The sequence below is a fragment of the Oncorhynchus mykiss genome, chromosome 7 (genome assembly GCF_057628025.1).
Source record: "Oncorhynchus mykiss isolate SJ-2025 chromosome 7, ASM5762802v1, whole genome shotgun sequence".
NCBI classification, from domain to species: domain Eukaryota; kingdom Metazoa; phylum Chordata; class Actinopteri; order Salmoniformes; family Salmonidae; genus Oncorhynchus; species Oncorhynchus mykiss.
In genome coordinates this window covers 56,546,284-56,570,339 of record NC_143028.1, presented here as the reverse complement: position 1 = coordinate 56,570,339, position 24,056 = coordinate 56,546,284, and the positions used below count along the sequence as shown (strand labels likewise).

At 43.4% G+C, this 24,056-nt stretch overlaps 2 protein-coding genes across 2 annotated transcripts; both read left to right on the top strand.

Moving 5' to 3' along the window:
- Window positions 1–73: 73 nt before the first annotated feature.
- LOC110528170 (protein polybromo-1-like) lies at window positions 74–6,744 on the top strand. The gene is made up of 5 exons (XM_090241366.1): window positions 74–175; window positions 261–347; window positions 702–918; window positions 1,514–1,682; window positions 6,351–6,744. The coding sequence occupies exons 2-4, from the start codon at window positions 314–316 to the stop codon at window positions 1,566–1,568; spliced, it is 306 nt and encodes a 101-aa protein (XP_090097492.1). The 5' UTR covers window positions 74–175; window positions 261–313; the 3' UTR covers window positions 1,569–1,682; window positions 6,351–6,744.
- Window positions 6,745–7,151: 407 nt separating this feature from the next.
- Window positions 7,152–22,670, top strand: LOC110528169 (exportin-2). The gene is made up of 25 exons (XM_021609996.3): window positions 7,152–7,454; window positions 8,544–8,634; window positions 8,780–8,922; window positions 9,028–9,129; window positions 9,339–9,484; window positions 9,591–9,681; window positions 9,844–9,951; window positions 10,066–10,158; window positions 10,244–10,411; window positions 10,505–10,634; window positions 10,759–10,824; window positions 10,902–11,104; window positions 11,200–11,284; window positions 11,394–11,455; window positions 11,579–11,715; window positions 11,792–11,895; window positions 12,048–12,145; window positions 12,250–12,400; window positions 19,396–19,604; window positions 19,746–19,843; window positions 19,953–20,038; window positions 20,234–20,315; window positions 20,568–20,714; window positions 20,796–21,027; window positions 21,819–22,670. The coding sequence occupies exons 2-25, from the start codon at window positions 8,550–8,552 to the stop codon at window positions 21,906–21,908; spliced, it is 2,916 nt and encodes a 971-aa protein (XP_021465671.1). The 5' UTR covers window positions 7,152–7,454; window positions 8,544–8,549; the 3' UTR covers window positions 21,909–22,670.
- Window positions 22,671–24,056: the final 1,386 nt, after the last annotated feature.

Here is a 24,056-nt window from a genome sequence, read left to right as displayed (position 1 = left end):
TATGCTACCCAACCATCTGACTGAATATATTGTAAGTGGTATGCATACAATAAATCACTGCTCATTTTCTTCTCAGATGAGCCTCTACAGAAGTGTTAGCGCCATGGCAAAAGACAAAGATCTCCTGGCCAAGAATGCCAAAACGTACAATGGGCCTGGGTCACAGGTTTTTACGGTATGCTGTACTACAACTAAGAATTAAGTCAGAATTATGATATCAGTTTTGTTTGTTATAATGCTTTCTTTCTTATTTATTTAAGGATGCCAACACCATCAGAAATATTTTTTTCACAGAGAAAGACAGAAATTGAGCATGCTGAGCCCATCAAATCCGGCATTCACATCAAGTAAGCAGTACCATAAACAGAACAGAAAGTATAATTTAAGAGCAAACAACATGCAATACTTACATGGATTTTCCATGAATTAAACGTGTGTGTGTGTGTCAGGAACAGAAGGTCAACCCAGGGGAGACCAGCTATTACCATGGTTCTTCAGTATGAGAGTGATGACGATGGCATTCTGGCAGGTACATCTCATTGGTCTGTTAGCTGTTTTGGCTCTGCATTATCAACCTGGTAAAAAATAAGGAACTTATAAGAACAGAAGGGACATTGCAGTGCTAAGTATACTAATATATGAGGGTTTGTCAGAAGACTTCAGACTTCATCTGTCTGATTCGATTGTCTCTCATTGCCCAGGGTCTGTCCACTATGACGAGGGGGAGTCGGAGGCAGAGAGCATCCACCACAGCATGGACATGAGTACCCCCATCTTCCAGCTGTACGAGGCTGTGCGGGGCGGAAGGAACAACCAGGGACAGCTTATCGCCGAGCCTTTCCTCCAGCTGCCCTCCAGGAATGACTACCCAGACTACTACCAGCAGATCAGCCAGCCCATCTCCCTGCAACAGATTAGGTAGGCCAAACAGTGGAAGGACAGTATCTCTGCTCAATAAATGGCAGATTTGAAAAGTTGTTCCACAAAAAAGGGTTATTTGAAACAAATTCATGCAAGTGTGATTTATGTAATCTGGGCTCCAAGATGGTCCATTTAATAGTCTCTGTCAAGTTTTATTCAGGTTAAAAATATATATATATATATGGAAATAAGTCAACATCATCCGTACTGACTTACCACTCTTATGTAGTAAAACACATATTATTGAGTAGAACTGTTAAGGTAGTGATGAATAAATAGTATGTTTATTTTTATGAGGTTGTGGCGATAAACTGCCATCTGTTGGTGACTAGAAACAATTGCATAATAGGAAATAGTACAAATTGATGGTCCTTGAAAATAAATATTAGTGCTTGAGAAAGTACTAGAAAGTCCTTAAATTTCACTTACCACTTTTCGTACAAACCCTGTAGTAGTGATGCTGCATCATTTTTGCATTTTGTTGTGGAAATGGTCTGACATTCAATCATTTATTTTGCTGTATATGTGTTCACTTTGACTGCTTCAAAATCACGCACACATGAAGAATCAATTGGTCTGTCCTTTTTTATAGTATTGCTTCAGGTGAGAAGTGGCTGTATGGCTGCTGGTTCTACAGGCCAAATTAAACATTCCATCTTGCTACACGCAAGTTCCTGGAGAAGGAAGTCTTCAAGAGCGACTACTTCAAGAAGATTCCCATCAGCATGATACTGGGAAAAGGTGTTGTCATGTTTGTCAAGGTACTAAGCTATTTTCTATTTCCATGTTTCAGCTCTTTGTAATATGGTTGAAGCATGACCCGTTTCGAGTGAATCATTGCATGATGTTATTGACCTTGGCTTTTGTTTTGTGACTGATTCCAGGACTACTTTAAGCTTCACCCAGAGGGCTTCAGGGCAAATGATGTGTATGTCTGTGAGTCTCGCTACTCAGCCAAGACCAAGAAGATTAGACACTCAGTTAGCAGCCTCAAGCAAGCAAAAACTGATTTGCAGAAATTGTTAACAAGTTAGAAATGATTTAAACACACTTTGCGGTAGGCTACTATTTACTAGTTAACAAAAAATCATGTATGTCATATAAAATATATTCACCCCACCCAGTATTGTAATCAAAACTTACCAGAAAGCATGTAGTCCTTGGCTCAGACAGTGTAGTAGTGTGGGCTCAATAGCATCTCATGAGTGTGCAAGGTCTTGAGAATCAGCTGTACATGTGATGGAAGAGTGCACTGTGCATGCAGAGGGTTCCGATTCCATTGAATTGGGGATAGTTGAACCAAAATATCCCACAAGGCCCGAGAATTGCTATATGTGTATCCCACAAAAAAAGGTTCCTGTTATAAGCTAAAATAAAATATGAATTTAAGCAAAATTCCCCAAATTTCAGGGCATAACTTTACCGGAAGGTTTCTGACCCTTTGCAACCCTACCACTGATGCACATATCTGTTGTATTGCGATACCCTCCTCCTCCTCCTCCCCAAAGGCATGATGGGTACATGCTGCTGCAGGGCCCAGTTGACGGCATGTTTAGTATGACTGGCATGAGGTTGCCTTTCTTGCTCCATCATCACCTGATGCCAGGTATCTCCAGGTTCCTTGGCATGCCATACCTGGGTAAGAGCACTTTCACAGCCTCCCTCCCTGCCATGCCCCTGCAGTTGCTTTCTGTCTGCCACTCTAACTCACTAGAGGGGCTACCTGTAACATAAGCTGAGGTCCTGTAGTGACTAACCAGTCAACAGCCATTCACACAGCCTGATGCTCAGTCGCTGAGGGATTCCTCAACAGGGTAATGCATTGCTAAATTATATTGTAACACTGGAAATACAATGTTTATGGAAACACAGTTCTCTGAAGTACCTGAACATTCAATGTAGATTGTTGCTGATTGGTCTTTCTCTATATTTGGTCTTGTGTATATTGGTCTTTCTCTATATTAAATGGGCACAATTACAGTCAGTATTTGACAACACAATCCAAGATGGCCAGCTGGAGAAGCATCCAGCTGCAGATTGTGCATGCTGATGCTGCATGGTCTGTGAAGCTCATGCGTCTCAGATGGTATTTTTGCTTCTCAAATGGTATGTGCGTTCACAACATGTAGACGTTTTTTGGTCTTGTGTATAGCGTGAGCCAGTAGCTTTGTTCCAGGGCGTCATTGTGCTACGCACATACTTTTGTATATACAGTCGTGGCCAAAAGGTTTGAGAATGACACAAATATTAATTTTCACAAAGTCTGCTGCCTCAGTTTGTATGATGGCAATTTGCATATACTTCAGAATGTTATGAAGAGTGATCAGATGAATTGCAATTAATTGCAAAGTTCCTATTTGCCATGCAAATGAACTGAATCCCCCAAAAACATTTCCACTACATTTCAGCCCTGCCACAAAAGGACCAGCTGACATCATGTCAGTGATTCTCTCGTTAACACAGGTGTGAGTGTTGACGAGGACAAGGCTGGAGATCACTCTGTCATGCTGATTAGGTTCGAATAACAAAACTGGAAGCTTCAAAAGGAGGGTGATGCTTGGAATCCTTGTTCTTCCTATGTCAATCATGGTTACCTGCAAGCAAACACGTGCCATCATCATTGCTTTGCACAAAAAGGGCTTCACAGGGAAGGATATTGCTGCCAGTAAGATTGCACCTAAATCAACCATTTATCGGATCATCAAGAACTTCAAGGAGAGCGGTTCAATTGTTGTGAAGAAGGCTTCAGGGCGCCCAAGAAATTCCAGCAAGCGCCAGGACCGTCTCCTAAAGTTGATTCAGCTGCGGGATCGGGGCACCACCAGTACAGAGCATGCTCAGGAATGGCAGCAGGCAGGTGTGAGTGCATCTGCACGCACAGCGAGGGAAAGACTTTTGGAGGATGGCCTGGTGTCAAGAAAGGCAGAAAAGAAGCCACTTCTCTCCAGGGAAAACATCAGGGACAGACTGATATTATGCAAAAGGTACAGGGATTGGACTGCTGAGGACTGGGGTAAAGTAATGTTCTCTTATGAATCCCCTTTCCGATTGTTTGGGGCATCCGGAAAAAAGCTTGTCCGGAGAAGACAAGGTGGGCGCTACCATCAGTCCTGTGTCATGCCAACAGTAAAGCATCCTGAGACCATTCATGTGTGGGGTTGCTTCTCAGCCAAGGGAGTGGGCTCACTCACAATTTTGCCAAAACACAGCCATGAATAAAGAATGGTACCAACACATCCTCCGAGAGCAACTTCTCAAATTCTGACAAACTCCAAGAATTGATTATGCAAGAATGGGCTGCCATCAGTCAGGATGTGGCCCAAAAGTTAATTGACAGCATGCCAGGGTGGATTGCAGAGGTCTTGAAAAAGAAGGGTCAACACTGCAAATATTGACTCTTTGCATCAACTTCATGTAATTGTCAATAAAAGCCTTTGACACTTATGAAATGCTTGTAATTATACTTCAGTATTCCATAGTAACATCTGACAAAAAATATCTAAAGACACTGAGGCAGCAGACTTTGAAAATTAATATTTGTGTCATTCTCAAAACTTTTGGCCACAACTGTATCGTGTATGTGGACATCCCTTCAAATTAGTGGATTCGGCTATTTCGGCCACACCTGTTGTTGACAGGTGGATAAATCAAGCACACATGCAATTGTCATAGACAATCATTGGCAGTGGAATGGCCTTACTGAAGAGCTCAGTGACTTTCAACGTGGCACCGTCATAGGATGCCACCTTTCCAACAAGTCAGTTCATTACATTTCTGCCCTGCTAAAGCTGCCCCGGTCAACTGTAAGTGCTGTTATTGTGAAGTGGAAACATCTAGGAGCAACATCGGCTCAGCCGTAAAGTGGTAGGTCATACAAGCTCACAGAACGGGACTGCAGCCTAAGATCACCATGCGCAATGCCAAGCGTTGGCAGGAGTGGTGTAAAGCTCGCCGCCATTGGACTCTGGAGCAGTGGAAACGCATTCTCTGGAGTGATGAATCACGCCTCACCATCTGGCAGATGGATGCCAGGAGAACGCTAACTGCCTGAATGCATTGTGTCAACTGTAATGTTTGGTGGAGGAGGAATAATGTTTTTTCATGGTTCTGGCTAGGCCCCTTAGTTCCAGTGAAGGGAAATATTAACACGACAGCATACAATAACATTCTAGACGATTCTGTGTTTCCAACTTTATGGGAACAGTTTAGGGAAGGCGCTTTCCTGTATCAGCATGACCGTGCCCACGTGTTCAAAGTGAGGTCCATACAGAAATGGTTTGTCGAGATCTGTGTGGCAGAACTTGACTGGCCTGCACAGATTCCTGACCTCAACCCCATCCAACACCTTTGGGATGACTTGGAACGCCGACTGCGAGCCAGACCTAATCGTCCAATATCAGTGCCCAACCTCACTATTGCTCTTGTGGCTGAATGGAAGCAAGTCCCCGCAGCAATGTTCCAACATTTAGTGCATAGCCTTCCCAGAAGAGTGGGGGCTGTTATAGCAGCAAAGGGAAAACCAGCTCTATATTAATGCCCATGATTTTGGAATGAGGTGTCCAATTACTTTTGGTCGTGTAGTGTACCAGTCGGTGCACTAGCTCTGGTCCACAGTGTTATGTTAACCACTTGCTTTTGCAGCTAGCTATTACACACTAGCTACGTAGTACACACTAGCTAACTAGTATCTATTTTATAATGTATTTTCACCACCTGTGCTGTTGGTTGCGGTTACCCACAATCCTCTCTGGCACCATTCAACATCCTGTCTTAGCTCGTATGTCTCACAGCGTCTGTGGCTTAAGGTGTCTGTTGCAGCCAGACCCTATTGGACAGCTGTGTCCTGGTGCACTCTGACTGTTTATGTTAATACCTTCACTGCCGGTGTCAACACGGGTGCTTCTGCCAGTCATATTCTGTTAAAGGTCCCCAAAGCACACACATCCCTGGGTCGCTCCTCTTTTCAGTTCACTGCAGCTAGCGACTGGAACGAGCTGCAACAAGCACTCAAACTGGACAGTTTTATCTCAATCTCTTCATTCAAAGACTCAATCATGGACACGCTTACTGAGTTGTGGCTGCTTTGTATAATGTATTGTTGTCTCTACCTTCTTGACCTTTGTGCTGTAGACTGCCCAATAATATTTGTACCATGTTGTGTTTCTACCATGCTGTGTTGTCATGTGATGCTGCCTTATGATGTTGTCTTAGGTTTCTCTTTATGTAGTGTTGTCTCTCTTGTTGTGATTTGTGTTTTGTCCTATATTGTATTTATTAATCCCAGGCCCCTGTCCCCGTAGGCCTTTTGGTAGGCCATCATTGTAAATAAGTATTTGTTCTTAACTGACTTGCCTAGTTAAATAAAAATAAATGTACTATTTCCTAATAACCTTGTGTATGTATGTGTTGTGTATGTGGGAATGTTTCAGCAGTGAAAGATGTGCGACTGACCAAGGAGCAGGAGAGCCGGCTGCCGTCCCATTGGCTGAAGAGCAAGGGCGCCCATTCCACAATGGCAGACTCACTGTGGCGTCTGCAAGACCTGATGCTGCGTGACACACTGAACATCCGCCAGACGAACAACCAGTAGGACATCTGAGCCACTGCTCCCTACACTGTCAGACAGGAAATGGGTTTAGGCTCATTTGAAAATGTGTAAATGTTGTTTTGTTATGTTACGTTAATGTGGGCATTCGTTTGTAGAATGGTTAAATTAGCTTGCTTACTCTGTTCAAGCTGTTTTGTGTTTGCATTTTAATTGTTCTAACAAGTGCATTATTGTATTTAATGTTTCTGTGATGGATAAACATTTTCAGAAAAAAATGCAGAGAAGGGACTTGTTCTTGACTGCTAATTTAGTGTCTGTGTACTGCAATATGGAACATTCTAGTGGGCAGTGGGAACCCACTGAGTCTGGTGACTCTGCACCAGACAAGAAAAGAGAAGGGGAACCAACATACATTGTTTTTTCTTTAAGTTGTTCTATTGGGCTGGTTTAACCAATTCTGATATTTTTTCTCTAATTGGTCTTTGAACCAATCAGATCAATGCTGAAAAGATCTGATGTGACTGGCCAAAATACCAATCAGTGAGAGAAGATCTCAATTCAGCTGCCTGTCTAAATGCAGCCTTGCAGTCTTCCATGACCTGACTATGAGGATCAAAACCGTAATGTATCTTTGGTCAATTGTCACTGGCCGACAGATCTACAAATGATGAGTAGGCTAGTTATTTATGATGGAAGGTGATTTGTAGATCAGGCAGTAGATGAACAATCCCAATGACTAGGAGAACATACTTGATCAATCAATAATTGTGATCAATTCATTAGTCCATATTGTATATACAATCTCGTCCAAACACTCGCCCATGCCCATCCCTTCTTTTCAAGTGCGCAGGGGCTTGTCCAGCGTGGTTTTCCAAACTTGTTTGCGCACGCCCAGTGCACAGACCGCCCAGTGGTTTGAGATTTTTGAAAGCCATTTCGTCCGGCAGCAGCGAATAACAGCACAGACAACAAAAAGCAAGAGAAGGTATGAGAGCTCTTTGTAATCTCATCGCTCTATCAAATTACACATGCATGTACATTGTTGGCTAATTTGTAGAGATATAAAACTGCCGTAGCCATTTCTAATTTCCCATCGTGGATAATTTAGCTTGGTAAGAAGTTAAGTAACTAGCATTAGCAAGCTAGGTAAATGGCTAGCTAGTTACTTGCAGAATATTAATTCACAGATAGTACTATACCACGCATTAGGGGTTAGTGCCACTGCTTTGCGAGGACACTACAGAATAGGCAGTTTTTTTACAGGAAATTATTTCAGAACTAGCTAACGTTATTCGCCCAAATGTAACACGCGCATCAGATACAAGCGCGCAAGAAGACGTTCTAAGTTAGCCATGGCATGGCTGTCATTTAGGCTATTTTTGCTAGTACTGCTGGCCTACCAGACAGCCATGGCTAGTTTAGCCTGCTATTAGTTAGCTAAGTAACTTAGCTAGCTACCAAAATAGCTAACATGCTCAGTCATTCGGTAGCTACGTTTTATATTCTTGAAACTAGTGTTGGATATTTTTATCCTACAGTTCTAAACTAGTGAAACGTAAGTATTGTTGAATGAGCACCATGCCAGAGTACAGTGCTAACATTGCTAGCTAGTGAGTAACTGCAGCCTCCAAGTCCCGCCCCAAATGTACTGTGATTGGATAAAGTTTCTGACCTCTGGAAAATAACGAATTCCATTGGAGCACAAAGATGATGCAAGGCTAGCTTGCTTGACTTAGTCCAATTGATTGGCTCAATACAACTATCTATGCCTTCAGATATCGTCGTCACGCCGTGAAATATTAATGGGTATGTGTGAAGTTACTGCGCATGATTAGAAAGTGGGTAGCTGGATGACTGAATGACAATAAGCACCTCTATCGTTTTGTTTGTCTAACTTGTAGTTAAGACAATCATTCACACCTGCACTGTTGGAGCTCGGCAGTTAAGTATTTCCCTGTACACTGCAACTAAATCTGCGACCCTGTGAATGTGATTAAATAAAAAGTTGTATCTTATCAGCTAATAGTCATTTATTTGAGACCATCACTAATGTAATGAATGACTTTCTTTCTAGGGCACCATGGAGCTGAATGATGGAAACCTTCAGACACTCACAGAATTTATGCGCAAAACTCTGGACCCGGATCAATCAGTCAGACGTCCAGGTATGGGAGCTCAGAGTAGAATGCATGTTCATTTAAAACACCCATGCGCACTGATCAGTCATGGTATGAACATGCATACTTTGGGCATTTTGTACAATTTCCCATTGCTTGACTGGAATGTTCTTATTTCCCTAATTTCTTCCAGCTGAAAAGTTTCTTGAGTCAGTTGAAGGGAACCAGAACTACCCAATATTGCTGCTTACATTATTGGAGAAATCTCAAGACAACGTGATCCGGGTGTGTGCAGCTGTCACCTTTAAAAACTACATCAAGAGAAACTGGCGCATAGTAAGTTAGTGGTTGCCTGAATATTCGAACAAATCGAAGTGTTATGAGTTGTGCAAGTATTGTTGGCATGACAAGTCTTACTTTTTATCCTAATATTGCTTTCAGATTGAAGATGAACCAAACAAAATCTCAGATCCTGACCGAACCACTATCAAGGCCAACATTGTACATTTGATGTTGAGCAGCCCTGAACAGATTCAGAAACAGGTATGTCTGCACAAGAGGCAAGACCTGTTAACTGCCTATTTATTGTACATAAAGTCAGTGAGCTAATGCTGGTTTGAATGACTTTAATCAGAGGTTCTTGGAATCCATCTACATGAGTTCACAATCCTTTAGGATAATACTTCTACGGAATAAAAAGGGCCATTTCCATATGTATTAGTTTTACTCTAGTGTTTACTGTTCTTCTACAGTTGAGTGATGCCATCAGCATCATCGGCAGAGAGGACTTCCCTATGAAGTGGCCGGACCTCTTGACAGAGATGGTGACCCGCTTCCAGAGCGGAGACTTCCACATCATTAACGGAGTGCTCCGGACCGCACACTCACTTTTCAAGAGGTTAATCACCATGGGCATGAATGTGGTCCTCTAATGATAGGTGTAATAGTGAATTATGTCTTTGGTTAGTTTTTAAAGATGTTCACACTGATCTTCTGTTTTTCAGGTATCGTCACGAGTTTAAGTCGAATGAGCTGTGGCTGGAGATTAAACTGGTGTTGGACACGTTTGCGAGTCCACTGACTGAACTCTTCAAGGTTGTTTACAGAGTTAATCAACCCTAACAATTTAAATATATTTCAAGTAAAAACAACAGTTCATGAAATTGGTACTGCCCATCGCTTGCTTTTAGTTTGTAGGACCTAAATTATTCAGACATGGGAAGTCATTGTCTGTTATTCATGTATATTGTTTCTCAGGCCACCATTGAGCTGTGTCAGACCCATGCGACGGACATCAACGCTTTGAAGATCCTCTTCTCGTCCCTTACTCTGATTTCAAAACTCTTCTACAGTCTCAACTTCCAGGTGTGTCTTATCTGCTTTATGACCACAAGGACATGCTGCATGTTGCTGAATTTTCATGTCCTTTTCACTGGAGTAAAAGTAATCTCATTCTTCCAACTTTCACTGCCTTCACAGGACCTTCCTGAGTTTTTTGAGGACAACATGGAGACGTGGATGTCTAATTTCCATAACTTGTTGACCTTGGATAACAAGCTACTACAAACAGATGTGAGTGGACTTTCACTTGTAAAATGTTCAAGTTACTACATCAGTTGATTCAATCTTTGATAACCTTGTCTTTTTCACCCAACAGGATGAAGAGGAGGCAGGTCTTCTGGAGCTGCTCAAATCTCAGATCTGTGACAACGCTGCTCTTTACGCCCAGAAGTACGATGAAGAGTTCCAGCCTTACCTGCCTCGCTTTGTCACTGCTATCTGGAACCTGCTGGTCTCCGCTGGCCAGGAGGTCAAGTATGACCTGGTGAGGCTGCTGATGATACATTCATGTACCTTATCAATAGATCATGTGGGACCGCCTGCTAATACATTTGCTCCATTTTGTTTTGTGATATAGCTTGTGAGCAATGCTATTCAGTTCCTGGCATCTGTGTGTGAAAGGCCCCACTACAAGCATCTGTTTGAGGACCAGAACACACTCACCAGTATCTGTGAGAAGGTCATTGTGCCCAATATGGAGTTCAGAAGTGAGTTGAGACTGAAATAGTGTCTTGGGCATGAATTGGTATTTAATACATGCTAGTGTACTTTAATGGCAGATATCTGCATAATGGTCTCTGGTACTGATGCATATATTTCTTTGGTTTCCAGGTGCTGATGAGGAGGCCTTTGAGGATAACTCTGAAGAATACATCCGAAGAGATCTTGAAGGATCAGGTAATAACCCAAAAATGAGTTGGAGTATTGTTTAAGCATATGGTTGTTGACCCCTCTGTTCTGTCTCCTCCCTACAGACATAGACACTCGGCGCAGGGCTGCCTGTGACTTAGTGAGAGGCCTGTGTAAGTTCTTTGAGGGCCCGGTCACAGCCATCTTCTCTGGCTATGTGAACTCCATGCTGGGGGAGTATGCCAAGAACCCAGTGGTGAACTGGAAGCACAAAGACGCTGCCATCTACCTGGTCACATCTCTGGCCTCTAAAGCCCAGACAGCGAAGGTATGGTTATAATTTGTTTTGTGTTTGTAACATTGCTGGGTTATAAACATGATTGCAATAGACATTGAGTAATGTAAAATGTGTATCTTTTTAAGCATGGTATCACTCAGGCTAACGAGTTGGTGAACCTCACAGAATTCTTTGTGAACCACATTCTCACAGACCTCAATTCCCAAAACGGTACATATAAAGTTGAACGGATAAACAAATGATTAATGAATTCATTATCACAGCTGTGGATTGCTTTATCTGCACTTATCAAACTTGCTTTTACTCTGTTCTATTCTAGTCAATGAGTTTCCAGTGTTGAAGGCTGATGCCATCAAATACGTCATGATCTTCAGGAGTCAGGTTTGTTTGTTTTTTCTCCTCTTAAAATTCACTGTCATGAGTTCAGCCTACTTAAAGGTTGAAATCAACACTTTGAGGGGCCTGTGAATATCCAGTCCTCCTTTGTCCCCTCTTGTCTTCCAGTTGCCCAAAGAGCAGCTGCTGCAGGCTGTCCCTCTGCTGGTTGCCCACCTACAGGCGGAGAGCACAGTGGAGCACACCTACGCTGCCCACGCCCTGGAGAGACTCTTTACCATGAGGGGCCCCAACAACTCCACACTGTGAGTAGTTACCCAGCTACGTTAAGTCTATAGTTGATTATCTTAATCTTATCCAACACTACACAATGTGTTTCAGTATCACTCCTACAGAGATGGCCCCCTTCACGGAACAGCTGCTCAACAACCTGTTCAAAGCCCTGGCTCTGCCTGGCTCATCAGAGAACGAATATATCATGAAAGGTACGGGAGTTTGAGGGTTAACTGCTCTGCTAATAACTTAAATGGCTTTAATGATATGTGGGTAATGTTTTTTTTTTTTTTTTAAGTTATATTTTATTTTAGAGTATTCGATCCTTGTTTTCTACCCTGACATCTCCTTCATTCTCTTCTAGCCATCATGCGCAGCTTTTCCCTCCTGCAGGAGACCATTGTTCCTTACATCCCCACACTGATTGGCCAGCTCACTCACAAGCTCCTCCTCGTTAGCAAGGTAGGTCACACCCTTGTCTGTGCGGTAGATACATACACACATGAGCTGACTTACATTGTGTCCAAGTGGCAGCTGTATATACTGGTATCATGTGTTTCTTTCAGAACCCCAGCAAGCCTCACTTTAACCACTACCTGTTTGAGTCCCTGTGCCTGTCTATCCGGATCACCTGCAAGGCCAACCCTACCACTGTGGGCAGCTTTGAGGAGGCCCTCTTCCCAGTCTTCACTGAGATCCTACAGAATGACGTACAGGGTATGTGGCTTTACCATAGAAAGCAGGTTACATCAGTCCATGTTAAGCATAAGATTGCTCATCTTAGGATAGGCCTAGGAATGTGAGTGGAAGGAAAATTATTTGTTGTTTATTGGGATCCCCATTAGCCGATGACAATGGCGATAGCTAGTCTTATTGGGGTTCGACACATAACAAAAAAAAAACGTTTAAAAATTTACATTTAAAAACAACGTGTGTGTGCATCGATCAGTTACACATCTCAGTACATTCACACAAGTAGGTCACATTTGGGTGAGGCGTTGTGCCTTGAGGTGTTGCTTTATTTGTTTTTTCAATCCAGGTTTGGTAATTAAGTCTTTCTTTGCAGTACTTGACCATATGACTGGACCAATAATCAAGATAAGATAAAACTAGAGCCTGCAGGACTTGCTTTGTGGAGTGTGGTGTCAAAAAAGCAGAGCGTCTCTTTATTACAGACATGCCTCTCCCCAACTTTACAACCATTGAATCTATATATGTTTTGACCGTGACAGTTTACAATCTAAGGTAACACCAAGTAATTTTGTCTTAACATTTTGTTCAACAGCCATACTATTCATTACCAGATACAGCTGAGGTCTAGAACTTAGGGAATGATTTGTACCAAATACAATGCTCTTAGTTTTAGATGTTCAGGAGCAGCTTATTACTGGCCACTCATTTGAAAACACACTGCAACTCTGAGGGTTTCAGTGACTTCAATAGCTATGGTTGACTCATCAGAATAAATGGACACGCATGCCTTCTTTTAATGCCAGCCGCAGGTCATTGGTAGAAGTGGAAGAGTACAGGGTCTAGAGAACTGCCCTACGGTACACCACACTTTACATGTTTGACATAAGAGAAGCTTCAATTAAATAAAACCCTCAGTTCTTTTGATAGATTGCCATATTGTGGATTCAGAGCAGTGGTTGAAAAGCCATAACGCATACTTTTTCTCGACCTTTTATGGTCAGTATTATCCAAGGCTGCATTGAAATGTAACCGTACAGCTATCCATTTCTTTCAACCAATCATCAGTCATTTGTGTCAGTGCAGTACATGTTGAGTGCCCTTCTCTATAAGCATGCTCAAAGTCAGTTATTTTGTTTGCAGAGAAATAGCATTGTATTTGGTCAAACTACATTTTTTTTCCTACAGTTTGCTAAAAGCTGGCAGGTCTGCTCTTAGAACCAGGTAAGGCCGCTTTGCCCCTCTTGGTTAGCTAAATTATTTTGGCTTCCCTCCAGGCCTGAGGACAAACACTTTCCTCTAGGCTCAGATTCTAAATATGACAGGAGTGGCTGTAGTCAGCTATCGTCCTCGGTACCACCTATCCCACACTACATTGACAAAATTCGAACTTACAATGCTTTTCTTTAAATAAATAATAATTATGCATGAGTATGATGGCTCATTGTTCCATTGTTGGCATTTCCTGCCTAAGTCTGTCTACTTTGCCAATGAAATAATCCTTCAAATAATTGTCAACATCAAAATGTTTTGTGATGAATAAGCCATCTGATTCAATGAAAGATGGGAGTTGAATTTGTCTTTCTGCCCATGATTTAAAGTCCCCCCCCCCCCCCCTCTCATTCTTTATATCATTGATCTTGGCTATAATACAGTTTATTTTTGCTGCTTTTAGTCATTTCAATTTGCAGTCAGATGTATAGTCAGAATTATTAGCCACTTTTGCCACATCTTTCAAAACGCACTCGCACATCTGAGTAAACTAATTTGCAGGTGCATGGCAACAATTGAACAAGATGAAGGAAAAAGGAAACTGCACACTGCTTTTGATAGTATCACTGATATTTAATAAGCTTACATATCGGCCTTCGTCAGAGCTTCTGTGGATTTCTTAAAATTTGCACCCTTATGTAGACCTAGCCCTTCCCACATCCGTTCTACACATTGAATGGGGTTGAAGGCAAAGGGAAAAACATGAGTGCTCCCAAATATATCAATATGCTTTTCATAAATATTACGACGGTGTATAAATAAGACGAATGAAACACGTCTGTAAAATCATGAGGAGGACATAGCCAGTTTACATTAGTCAATTGGTACATCATATGAAAAAAAAAAAAAAAACATCTGAATCTTTGTTGCAAATGTGCCATACGTCCATGCTTGTACATTTTGCCAAAATTACACAAACCTAAAACACAACAAGGCAACTATCCAGGCAGGCCAGTGGTTGCAGGAATAGGCTCAATGCTAGAGCATTAGATGTCGAATCTATATACCAGCATTCCCCATGTGGGGGGGCTGGCAGCACTAGCACACTATTTGGGCGACGGAGATACTAAGGAATATCCACCAACAAGCTTCGTTTTAGAGCTGAATATGTTTTGACATAACTATTTTAGGTTTGATGATGAATACTACCTCCAAACAAATGGAACATCGATGGGCTCCACATTCGCTCTGAGTTATGCTAACCTTTATGTGGGTCTTTTTGAAGAATGTTTTGTTAACGATGAAAATCCATTTTTTTAATAAAGTCCTGAAGTGGTATCGATATATTGATGACATTTTTTGCATATGGGAAGGAACTGAAAAAGAGCTGTCAGATTTTGACATTGACCTTAATCTCAAATTCACGATTGAACGTGACACTCAACGTGTTCATTACCTCTATGTGGATTGAGAAATCAAATGGAACCCTGTTTACAACTCTGTATAGAAAAGAAACTGACAGAAATACTCTATTACAGGGGGACAGCTTCCACCCTGAGCCATTAAAAAGCGGACTTCCAAGAAGCCAATTTTTCAGACTGTGCCGTATATGCCACTCCACAGAGGATTATCTAGAAAAAGCAGCGGAGATCAGGTTTCTAAGAGGCTATTAGCCACTGTGTGGATGAAGCTCTTAATTTGGCATTGGAAAAAACACGAGATTAACTGTTAAAAAAAAGACCAGCTAAAGAAAACTCCCTAATGTTTCACAACTACATGTGGGAGGTGTGGTCAAGAAACACGGGCATATTTTATCATCGGACCCAGCTTTGTCGGCTGAATTTAAAAATCCACCACTTCTTGTGTATAGGAGAGATCGCAATTTACGCGATAAATTGGTTCATGCCAACTGCCAGCCACAAGAATATCAGCCAAGCCCTTTTACGCCCTCTACCAAATGGTAGCTATAAATGCAGAGGATGCGCACAGTGCAACAATATGATAAAGTGTGAATATTTCTGCCACCCACACACAGGAAAACGGTTCCAAATAAATGACATTATTACGTGTTCCACCTATATTATTTACATTATTAAATGTCCATGTGGGCTCTGCTATGACGGTAAAACCTCTCGTTCTCAAAGAATTAATGAACACAAGTTCAATCAGGAGAAACGACAGGTCGCAGTACATTTCAATGACCTGAATCATGATATTTCTAACTTTTTTTTTTTAGATTTGTGGCATAGAAAGTTAAGATTTCAGACTGGGGAGGTGATATCAATAATACTCTGAGTAGAAGGGAATGTTTGGGGATTTTCACCCTCCAGACATTATTTCCTAAAGGACTGAATGATGAAATGCCTTTGTATGGTATGTTGTGAATTTGAACATGAATTAACTGCCTATTTAAGATTTCTGTTTTTCGTATGATGTACCCAATGACTAATGTAAAGTTCCGACAATGCAGTAATAACCAACAAGTAATCTAACCTAACAATTCCACAACTACTACCTTATACACACAAGTGTAAAGGGATGAAGAATAACTACATAGTTATATGAATGAGTGATGGTACAGAACGGCATAGACAAGATGCAGTAGATGGTATAGAGTACAGTATATACATATGAGATGAGTAATGTAGGGTATGTAAACATTAAGTGGCATTGTTTAAAGTGGCTAGTGATACATTTTTTACATGTATGGCACAGCCACTCAATGTTTGGCCTTCCTGTGACATCGGGTGGTGTAGGTGTCCTGGAGGGCAGGTAGTTTTCCCCTGGTGATGTGTTGTGCAGACCTCACTACCCTCTGGAGAGCCTTACGGTTGTGGGCGGAGTAGTTGCCGTACCAGGCGGTGATACAGCCCGACAAGATGCTCTCGATTGTGCATCTGTAAACTTGAGTGCTTTTGGTGACAAGCCAAATTTCTTCAGCCTCCTGAGGTTGAAGAGGCGCTGCTGTGCCTTCTTCACGATGCTGTCTGTGTGGGTGGACCAATTCAGTTTGTCTGTGATGTGTACGCAGAGGAACTTAAATCTTACTACCCTCTCCACTACTGTTCCATCGATGTGGATAGGGGGGTGTTCCCTCTGCTGTTTCCTGAAGTCCACAATCATCTCCTTTGTTTTGTTGACGTTGAGTGTGAGGTTATTTTCCTGACACCACACTCCGGGGCCCTCACCTCCTCCCTGTAGGCCGTCTTGTCGTTGTTGGTAATCAAGCCTACCACTAGTGTCATCTGCAAACTTGATGATTGAGTTGGAGGCGTGCATGGCCACGCTGTTGTGGGTGAACAGGGAGTACAGGAGAGGGCTCAGAACGCACCCTTGTGGGGCCCCAGTGTGGATGAGGGGTGGAGATGTTACCTACCCTCACCACCTGGGGGTGGCCCGTCAGGAAGTCCAGTACCCAGTTGCACAGGGCGGGGTCGAGACCCAAGGTCTCGAGCTTGATGACGAGTTTGGAGGGTGCTATGGTGTTAAATGTTGAGTTGTAGTCTATGAACAGCATTACCATAGGTATTCCTCTTGTCCAGATGGGGTAGGGCAGTGTGGTTGCGATTGCGTCGTCTATGGATCTATTGGGGCGGTAAGCAAATTTGAGAGGGTCTAGGGTGGAGGTGATATGGTCCTTGACTAGTCTCTCAAAGCACTTTATGATGACGGAAGTGAGTGCTACGGGGTGGGAGTTTAGCTCAGTTACCTTAGCTTTCTTGGAAACAGGAACAATGGTTGGTCTCTTGAAGCATGTGGGAACAGCAGACTGGGATAAGGATTGATTGATTGAATATGTCAGTAAACACACCAGACAACTGGTCTGCGCATGCTCTGAGGACGCGGCTGGGGATGCCGTCTGGGCCTGCCGTCTGGCGAGGGTTAACACGTTTAAATGTTTTACTCCCATCGGCTGCAGTGAAGGAGAGTCCACAGGTTTTTGGTGGTGGGCCGTGTCAGTGGCACTGTACTGTCCTCAAAGTGAGCAAAGAAGTTGTTTAGTCTCTGGGAGCAAGACATCCTGGTCTGCGACGGGGCTGGTTTTCTTTTTGTAATCCATGATTGACTGTAGGACCTGCCACATACCTTTACTGACGCTTAGCTTGTTTGATTGCCCTGCGGAGGGAATAGCTACACTGTTTGTATTAGGTCATGTTTCCGGTCACCTTGCCCTGGTTAAAAGCAGTGGTTCGCGCTTTCAGTTTCACGCGAATGCTGCCATCAATCCACGGTTTCTGTTTTGGGAATGTATTAATAGTTGCTGTGGGTACGTCATCGCCAATGAACTTGCTAATGAACTCACTCACTGAATCTGTGTAATCGTCAATGTTTGACGCAATGCGGAACATATACCAATCCACGTCATTGACGCTATCTTGGAGTGTGGTATCAGATTGGTTGAACAGACCTGAGCGCAGGAGCTTCCTGTTTTAGTTTGTCTATAGCCTGGAAGCAACAAAATGGGAACGTGGTCAGCTTTTGTGAAAGGAGGGCGGGAGAGGGCCTTGTATGCGGTGCGGAAGTTAGAATAACAAGGATCCAGGGTTTTACAAGCCCTGGTAGCACAATCGATATGCTGATAGAATTTAGGGAGCCTTAAAAGCGTTAAAATCCATAGCTACAATAAATGCATCCTCAGGATATGTGGCTTCCAGTTTAGAGTCAAATGAAGTTCGTTCTGGGCTGTCGACGTGTCTGCATGGGGGGGGGGGGAATATCTGCGGCTGTGATTATTATCGAAGAGAATTCTCTTGGTAGATAATGCGGTCGACATATTCATATAAGGAATTCTAAGTCAGGTGAACAGAAGGACTTGAGTTCCTGTATGTTATGATCACGCCACGTCTCGTTAATCATAAGGTATACACCCCCACCCCTCTTACCAGAAAGATGTCTGTTTCTGTCAGCACGATGCGTGAAGAAACCAGCTGGCTGTACCAACTCCGATAGCGTGTCTTGAACGTTAGCCTCTGTCTCTGGAATGCTACCCTTGCTTGGATTTCATTAACCTTGTTGTCAAGAGACTGGACATTGGTGAGTAGTATGCTCGGGAGCGGTGTGCGACGTGCCCGTCTCCGGAGCCTGACCAGAAGAACGCTTCGTCTGCCCCTTTTACCGCCTCGTTGTATTTGTTCGCTGGTTGGGATCCGATCCATTGTCCTGGGTGGTGGGCAAAACAGAGGATCCTCTTCGGGAAAGTCGTATTCCTGGTCGTAATGATGGTGAGTTGATGTTGCTCTTATATCCAATAGTTTCTTTCTGAGAGTATGTAATTAAACCTACCTGGGGTACCAATGTAATAAATAACACGTAAAAAATAAATACTGCATAGTTTCCTAGGAACGCGAAGCGAGGCGGCCATCTCTGTCGGTGCCGGAAATGGGTACAAATACACTATCAAGCGTTTCACTTGGTGGCCTATAGTAACACCACAAAAGGAAAATACTTTAGATGTGCCAGGTGAACCTGCAACCACAACACTGCAATAACACTTGACATAAGATATTCTCTAAGCGTTACAGGATCAGGTAGTATCACTGGACACAGTGGCCCCAGCTACTGATGCCAACTGTATTTCGGTATCCTAACTAAAAAGGTAGCTAGCTAGTAACAACTTTTTTCAATTGACTTTCCAAAACAACAAACCAAGCTCTCCCTCGTTCAACAGGAAGTGGGGTGCTACCAGGTTAAAATGAGCATTGACATCACCCCTTCTGAAGGGTTTGTGGAACCATCCCCTGAACTGCATGTATGCAAGCTTGACAAACTACACATTGACCTTACATCAACTTTCCCCCCTTCTGTTGCAGAGTTTGTGCCCTACGTGTTCCAGGTGATGTCTCTGCTTCTGGAGATCCACACCAGCTCCATCCCTAACTCCTACATGGCCCTGTTCCCCCACCTGCTGCAGCCCGTGCTTTGGGAACGCACTGGCAACATCCCCCCTCTGGTGCGCCTGCTTCAGGCCTACCTGGAGAAGGGGGCTGCCACCATAGCCAGCTCTGCTGCTGACAAAATAGTGAGTAACATCTGGGGGCATGTTGGTGGTAATAGGACTCTTACTGTACATAATATTCTGTAACCTACCAGTCTTAGTTGAACTGAGGTGTGCAATTGGTTAGTTGTGATAATCTGCCGTTAAACTGCTCTCCCTGTACAGCCTGGTCTGCTAGGAGTTTTCCAGAAGCTCATAGCCTCCAAGGCCAATGACCACCAAGGTTTCTACCTGATGAACAGCATCATAGAGCACATGCCCACGTGAGTCGACCACCTCCACCTCCACCTGTCTATCTGACAAAGTCCTTAATTTAGTTATGCAATTTTTAGGGTGGCTGTATCATGAGTTGTCTTGCTCTCTCTTTCTCAGGGAGTCCATTGTTCAGTACAGGAAACAGATCTTCATTCTCCTCTTCCAGAGACTGCAGAGCTCCAAAACGACCAAGTTCATCAAGAGTGAGTACAGCTTAAAACTAATGTTGACATTGTTTATTTTGAAGTACAATTGAAACTGCACACACATCCTCTTGGTCTTTGTCATGCTCACACAACCAGACACGGTTGTTATATTAGCCTAGTTTCAAAACGTACATAGTGTGGCTCTGATCTCTCCTCCATGCTGCACATTTTCAAAGGTCCTCTTCTCCATAGGTTTCATGGTTTTTATCAATCTGTATGGTGTCAAGTATGGAGCCATTGCTCTGCAGGAGATCTTTGACAGCATACAGCCAAAGTAAGTCTCTTGTCAGATGAAATGAGACTGACATGTTTGTGTTTTCCATCATTGAAATGTTCATTAGTGTAGCCTTAAAGCTAAGTGTGCAGATCTGCTCACTGAACACAAACCAGTCAGTTCTCCCTTTTGGTTTTAAAGGCCAACCATGTCATATGTGAAAGGATAAGCCTGAAAGTTTAATCATAGTCAGTAATTATTCTGATAGTCATGCGCAAAGGTATTCTCAGTACTGGGTCTTCTCTCTTGTAGGATGTTTGGCATGGTGCTGGAGAAGATAGTCATTCCAGAGGTGCAGAAGGTGTCTGGCCCAGTGGAGAAGAAGATCTGTGCCGTGGGCATCATCAAGATCCTCACTGAGTGCCCGGCAATGATGGACACCGAGTACACCAAACTCTGGTGCGAAACGGTCCTGAAGTATTATCACACTTTTCAGTGTTTCTAGTATTTTAATGGTCTGCTAAATTGTTTATTCTTTAGGACCCCCCTGCTCCAGGCCCTGATTGGTCTGTTTGAGCTGCCAGAGGATGACAGCATCCCTGACGACGAGCACTTCATTGACATTGAGGACACAGCCAGTTACCAGACTGCTTTCTCCCAGCTGGCCTTTGCTGGGAAGAAGGAGCACGACCCCATCGGCGACGCTGTCAGCAACCCCAAGATCCTGTTAGCGCAGTCCCTCCACAAGCTCTCCACTGCCTGTCCTGGACGGGTAAGGTTATATATTGAAATGCATGAATACTGGGCTATGTTTAGAGGCATTGGGGCTCTTGGCTAAATCACTCCTTATAGCAGGAACATCTATACAGCAAGGCTACAAGAGATGGCACATCCACCTTGCGTTCCAATCTTCTACTCGCTTCATACGAGTCAGACGTTCAGTTTTAAGCAGAGTTCAAAACAAAATGGTGTAGAAGTTAAACACCACCTGTGGTTAGTGTCTGCTCTGAGATTGGAAGGTGTGGGGTTTGATACCCAGTCAAGTCATATCAAATGCTACAAAAATGAAGGATATGTTTTGGGGGTGAGGCCCTGCGACACATTAGTGTTCTGTCAAAGGTGTGTGCTTATACAACAGGCTGCCTCACGCTATAGATACAGGAGATGGGCTCCTGTCCTATGGTCCTTTGTCTTGGACAATGCTTACTTATAAAAGTAAAGCCCCAGCCGACTGAGCCAGCCACTCCGTAGAGCGCCTAAGGTCCTCTAGTGCAGCATAGATGGTGTGCGGCCCCAGGGAAAGCAGTTAGTGTACAACATTTTGGCTCCTAGATTGCCAATGACTGAATATTCTATTTTTATATTTTTGTAACTATTTAGTATGTTTAAAGGTGAAAGGTAGATGCGAGAGTGCTGAAAGAGCAGTGGGTCGGATTCGAACCCATGCTTGCAGCGGTACATGCTTAGACTGCAAATAGTTGTGTATTTTGTGTAGTGTGTGTATATAGATATTTACATTTTAGTAGTTGACAGATGAGTGACTCCTGTTCTCCCCAATGGCAGGTCCTCTCTATGTTGAGCACCAGCCTGAATGCTGAGGCCCTCCAGTACCTGCAGGGTTATCTCCTGGCTGCATCTGTGCAGCTGGTGTGAAGACACGACAGCTTCCGCTCTGATGCGTAATGGAGACCATGACACTGCACAATGACTGGGCACTGTCTGTCGCCCATGGGCAACACCAGGACTGGGACAGACTCGCCAGGACTGAGTGGACAGAAGACTGACTGACTGACTTTACTCATGGTGGATACTTGGACAATGGGTCAACATTTTCATCTATGAATTGGGATTTTTATGATTTTAAGTGTTAAAAGAAAATACATTTAATATGTTCCCTTTAATGAGCGCACCAGAATATATTTTGTATTTTTTTGGGGGGGGGGGGGCTCAGTCCCTAATTGGCTTGCTGTGCGGTTGGCAAGTTGAGCAAGGCTGTTGTCACCAACACAACTTTGTGAATATAATGCTTTGATATGACTGTTTCTGCTTGTTTGTTGATTTGTCATTTATAACAACGGCCGGTCATTGTGAATTGACAGTATTCTAGAACAAGTATTGGCCCCAAAACATTATGCTTAAAGGGATACTTAGAGATTTTGGCAATGATTTGCTCTATTTCCCCGGAGTTCGATTGAACTAGTGGATACCAATTTTAGGTCTGGTTGGTATGAAGGAATTTAGAGGTAGTTTTGCGAACCAATGCTAACTAACCTTAGATACCCGTAGACTTACTCTGGGGAAGTAGAGCAAGGGCCTCATTTACAAAATCCTAAGGTATCCCTTTAATGTTTTTCTGCATGTAGCTAGTCATAGCATTGTATTTTTTGATGTGAATAAAGAGGCACTTGTATAAAACCGGTGCTGTTTAGCACTTTCAAGTGACAACTCCTGTCGATGTGACTAAGTCCAAACTGCGTTATGAACTGTCTGCTTTAGAGGGATGACTGAAAAGCCTGAATAATTCCCAGTTGAACCAGTTAAATGTGCAATATGCTTAACTTCATCTTTACTAGAGGCTGCTCACCTACTAGACCTGCGCTGGTTCTGAGGCACTGTCCCAATCTGTCATACTCCCAGTCCCTGGTGTCACAGGAACGTTCCCACTACTGTCACACTCCCAGTCCCTGGTGTCACAGGAACATTCCCACTACTGTCACACTCCCAGTCCCTGGTGTCACAGGAACATTCCCACTACTGTCACACTCCCAGTCCCTGGTGTCACAGGAACATTCCCACTACTGTCACACTCCCAGTCCCTGGTGTCACAGGACCATTCCCACTACTGTCACACTCCCAGTCCCTGGTGTCACAGGAACGTTCCCACTACTGTCACACTCCCAGTCCCTGGTGTCACAGGAACATTCCCACTACTGTCATACTCCCAGTCCCTGGTGTCACAGGAACGTTCCCACTACTGTCACACTCCCAGTCCCTGGTGTCACAGAAACATCCCCACTTGTTCTCCTTTTTCCCTGTGTCCAGTAGCAGTATGCCTGTCCTGAGTGTCATCAAAAGGCTTTGTCTATTGCACCAATACACAGCCCCATCTTCTGACTGAGGTGCAACCACCTCCAATACAGTAGCCTTTCTATCCCATGAATCCGGACCCCGAATTCAAACCACATCCTGACTTGCCAATGGGGACAACACTAGCAGTTTTGTCATAGAGTTTTGTCTTGCCTTCAGTTGCAGGTCCCTATCCTGCACAGCTAATGGGCAATCATTCAGGCAGAGAATAGGCAACCTGGAACGCAACTTGCATCCTATTAGGATTTCTGCAGGTGACCGGCCACATTCCAAGGGCGCTGCTCTGTAAGACAAAGCCAAGTATGGATCAGTCCCACTATGTGCTACTTTTTTTTAAGTCTCTTAATGATTTGCACACATTTTTAAACCTTTGTTACTTTTAGGATATAGCAGACCAGAAGTCTGAACTAGCGGGAAAAAAATCTAATGCAAAATGGGTCTTGCTGTAGTGCTGGACAAGAGTGCAATTTCAGGGTAATTTGACAAGTCAACAAATAGTCCTTACCACTTGCAGTGAAACGAGTTGACTCCAACCTTCTCCCAGGCTGTGGTGGGTACCACTCTCATAGGTATGGGCTCCTTGGACTGTCTATAATTTGAGACGTGTCACAATTTCCCACCATTTGCTCAATATCAGAATTTATATTTGGCCAATGAAGGGACTCTCTGGCCCTTCTGTTTCTCAGCTCCCAGATGTCCTTCATGCGCACTCTA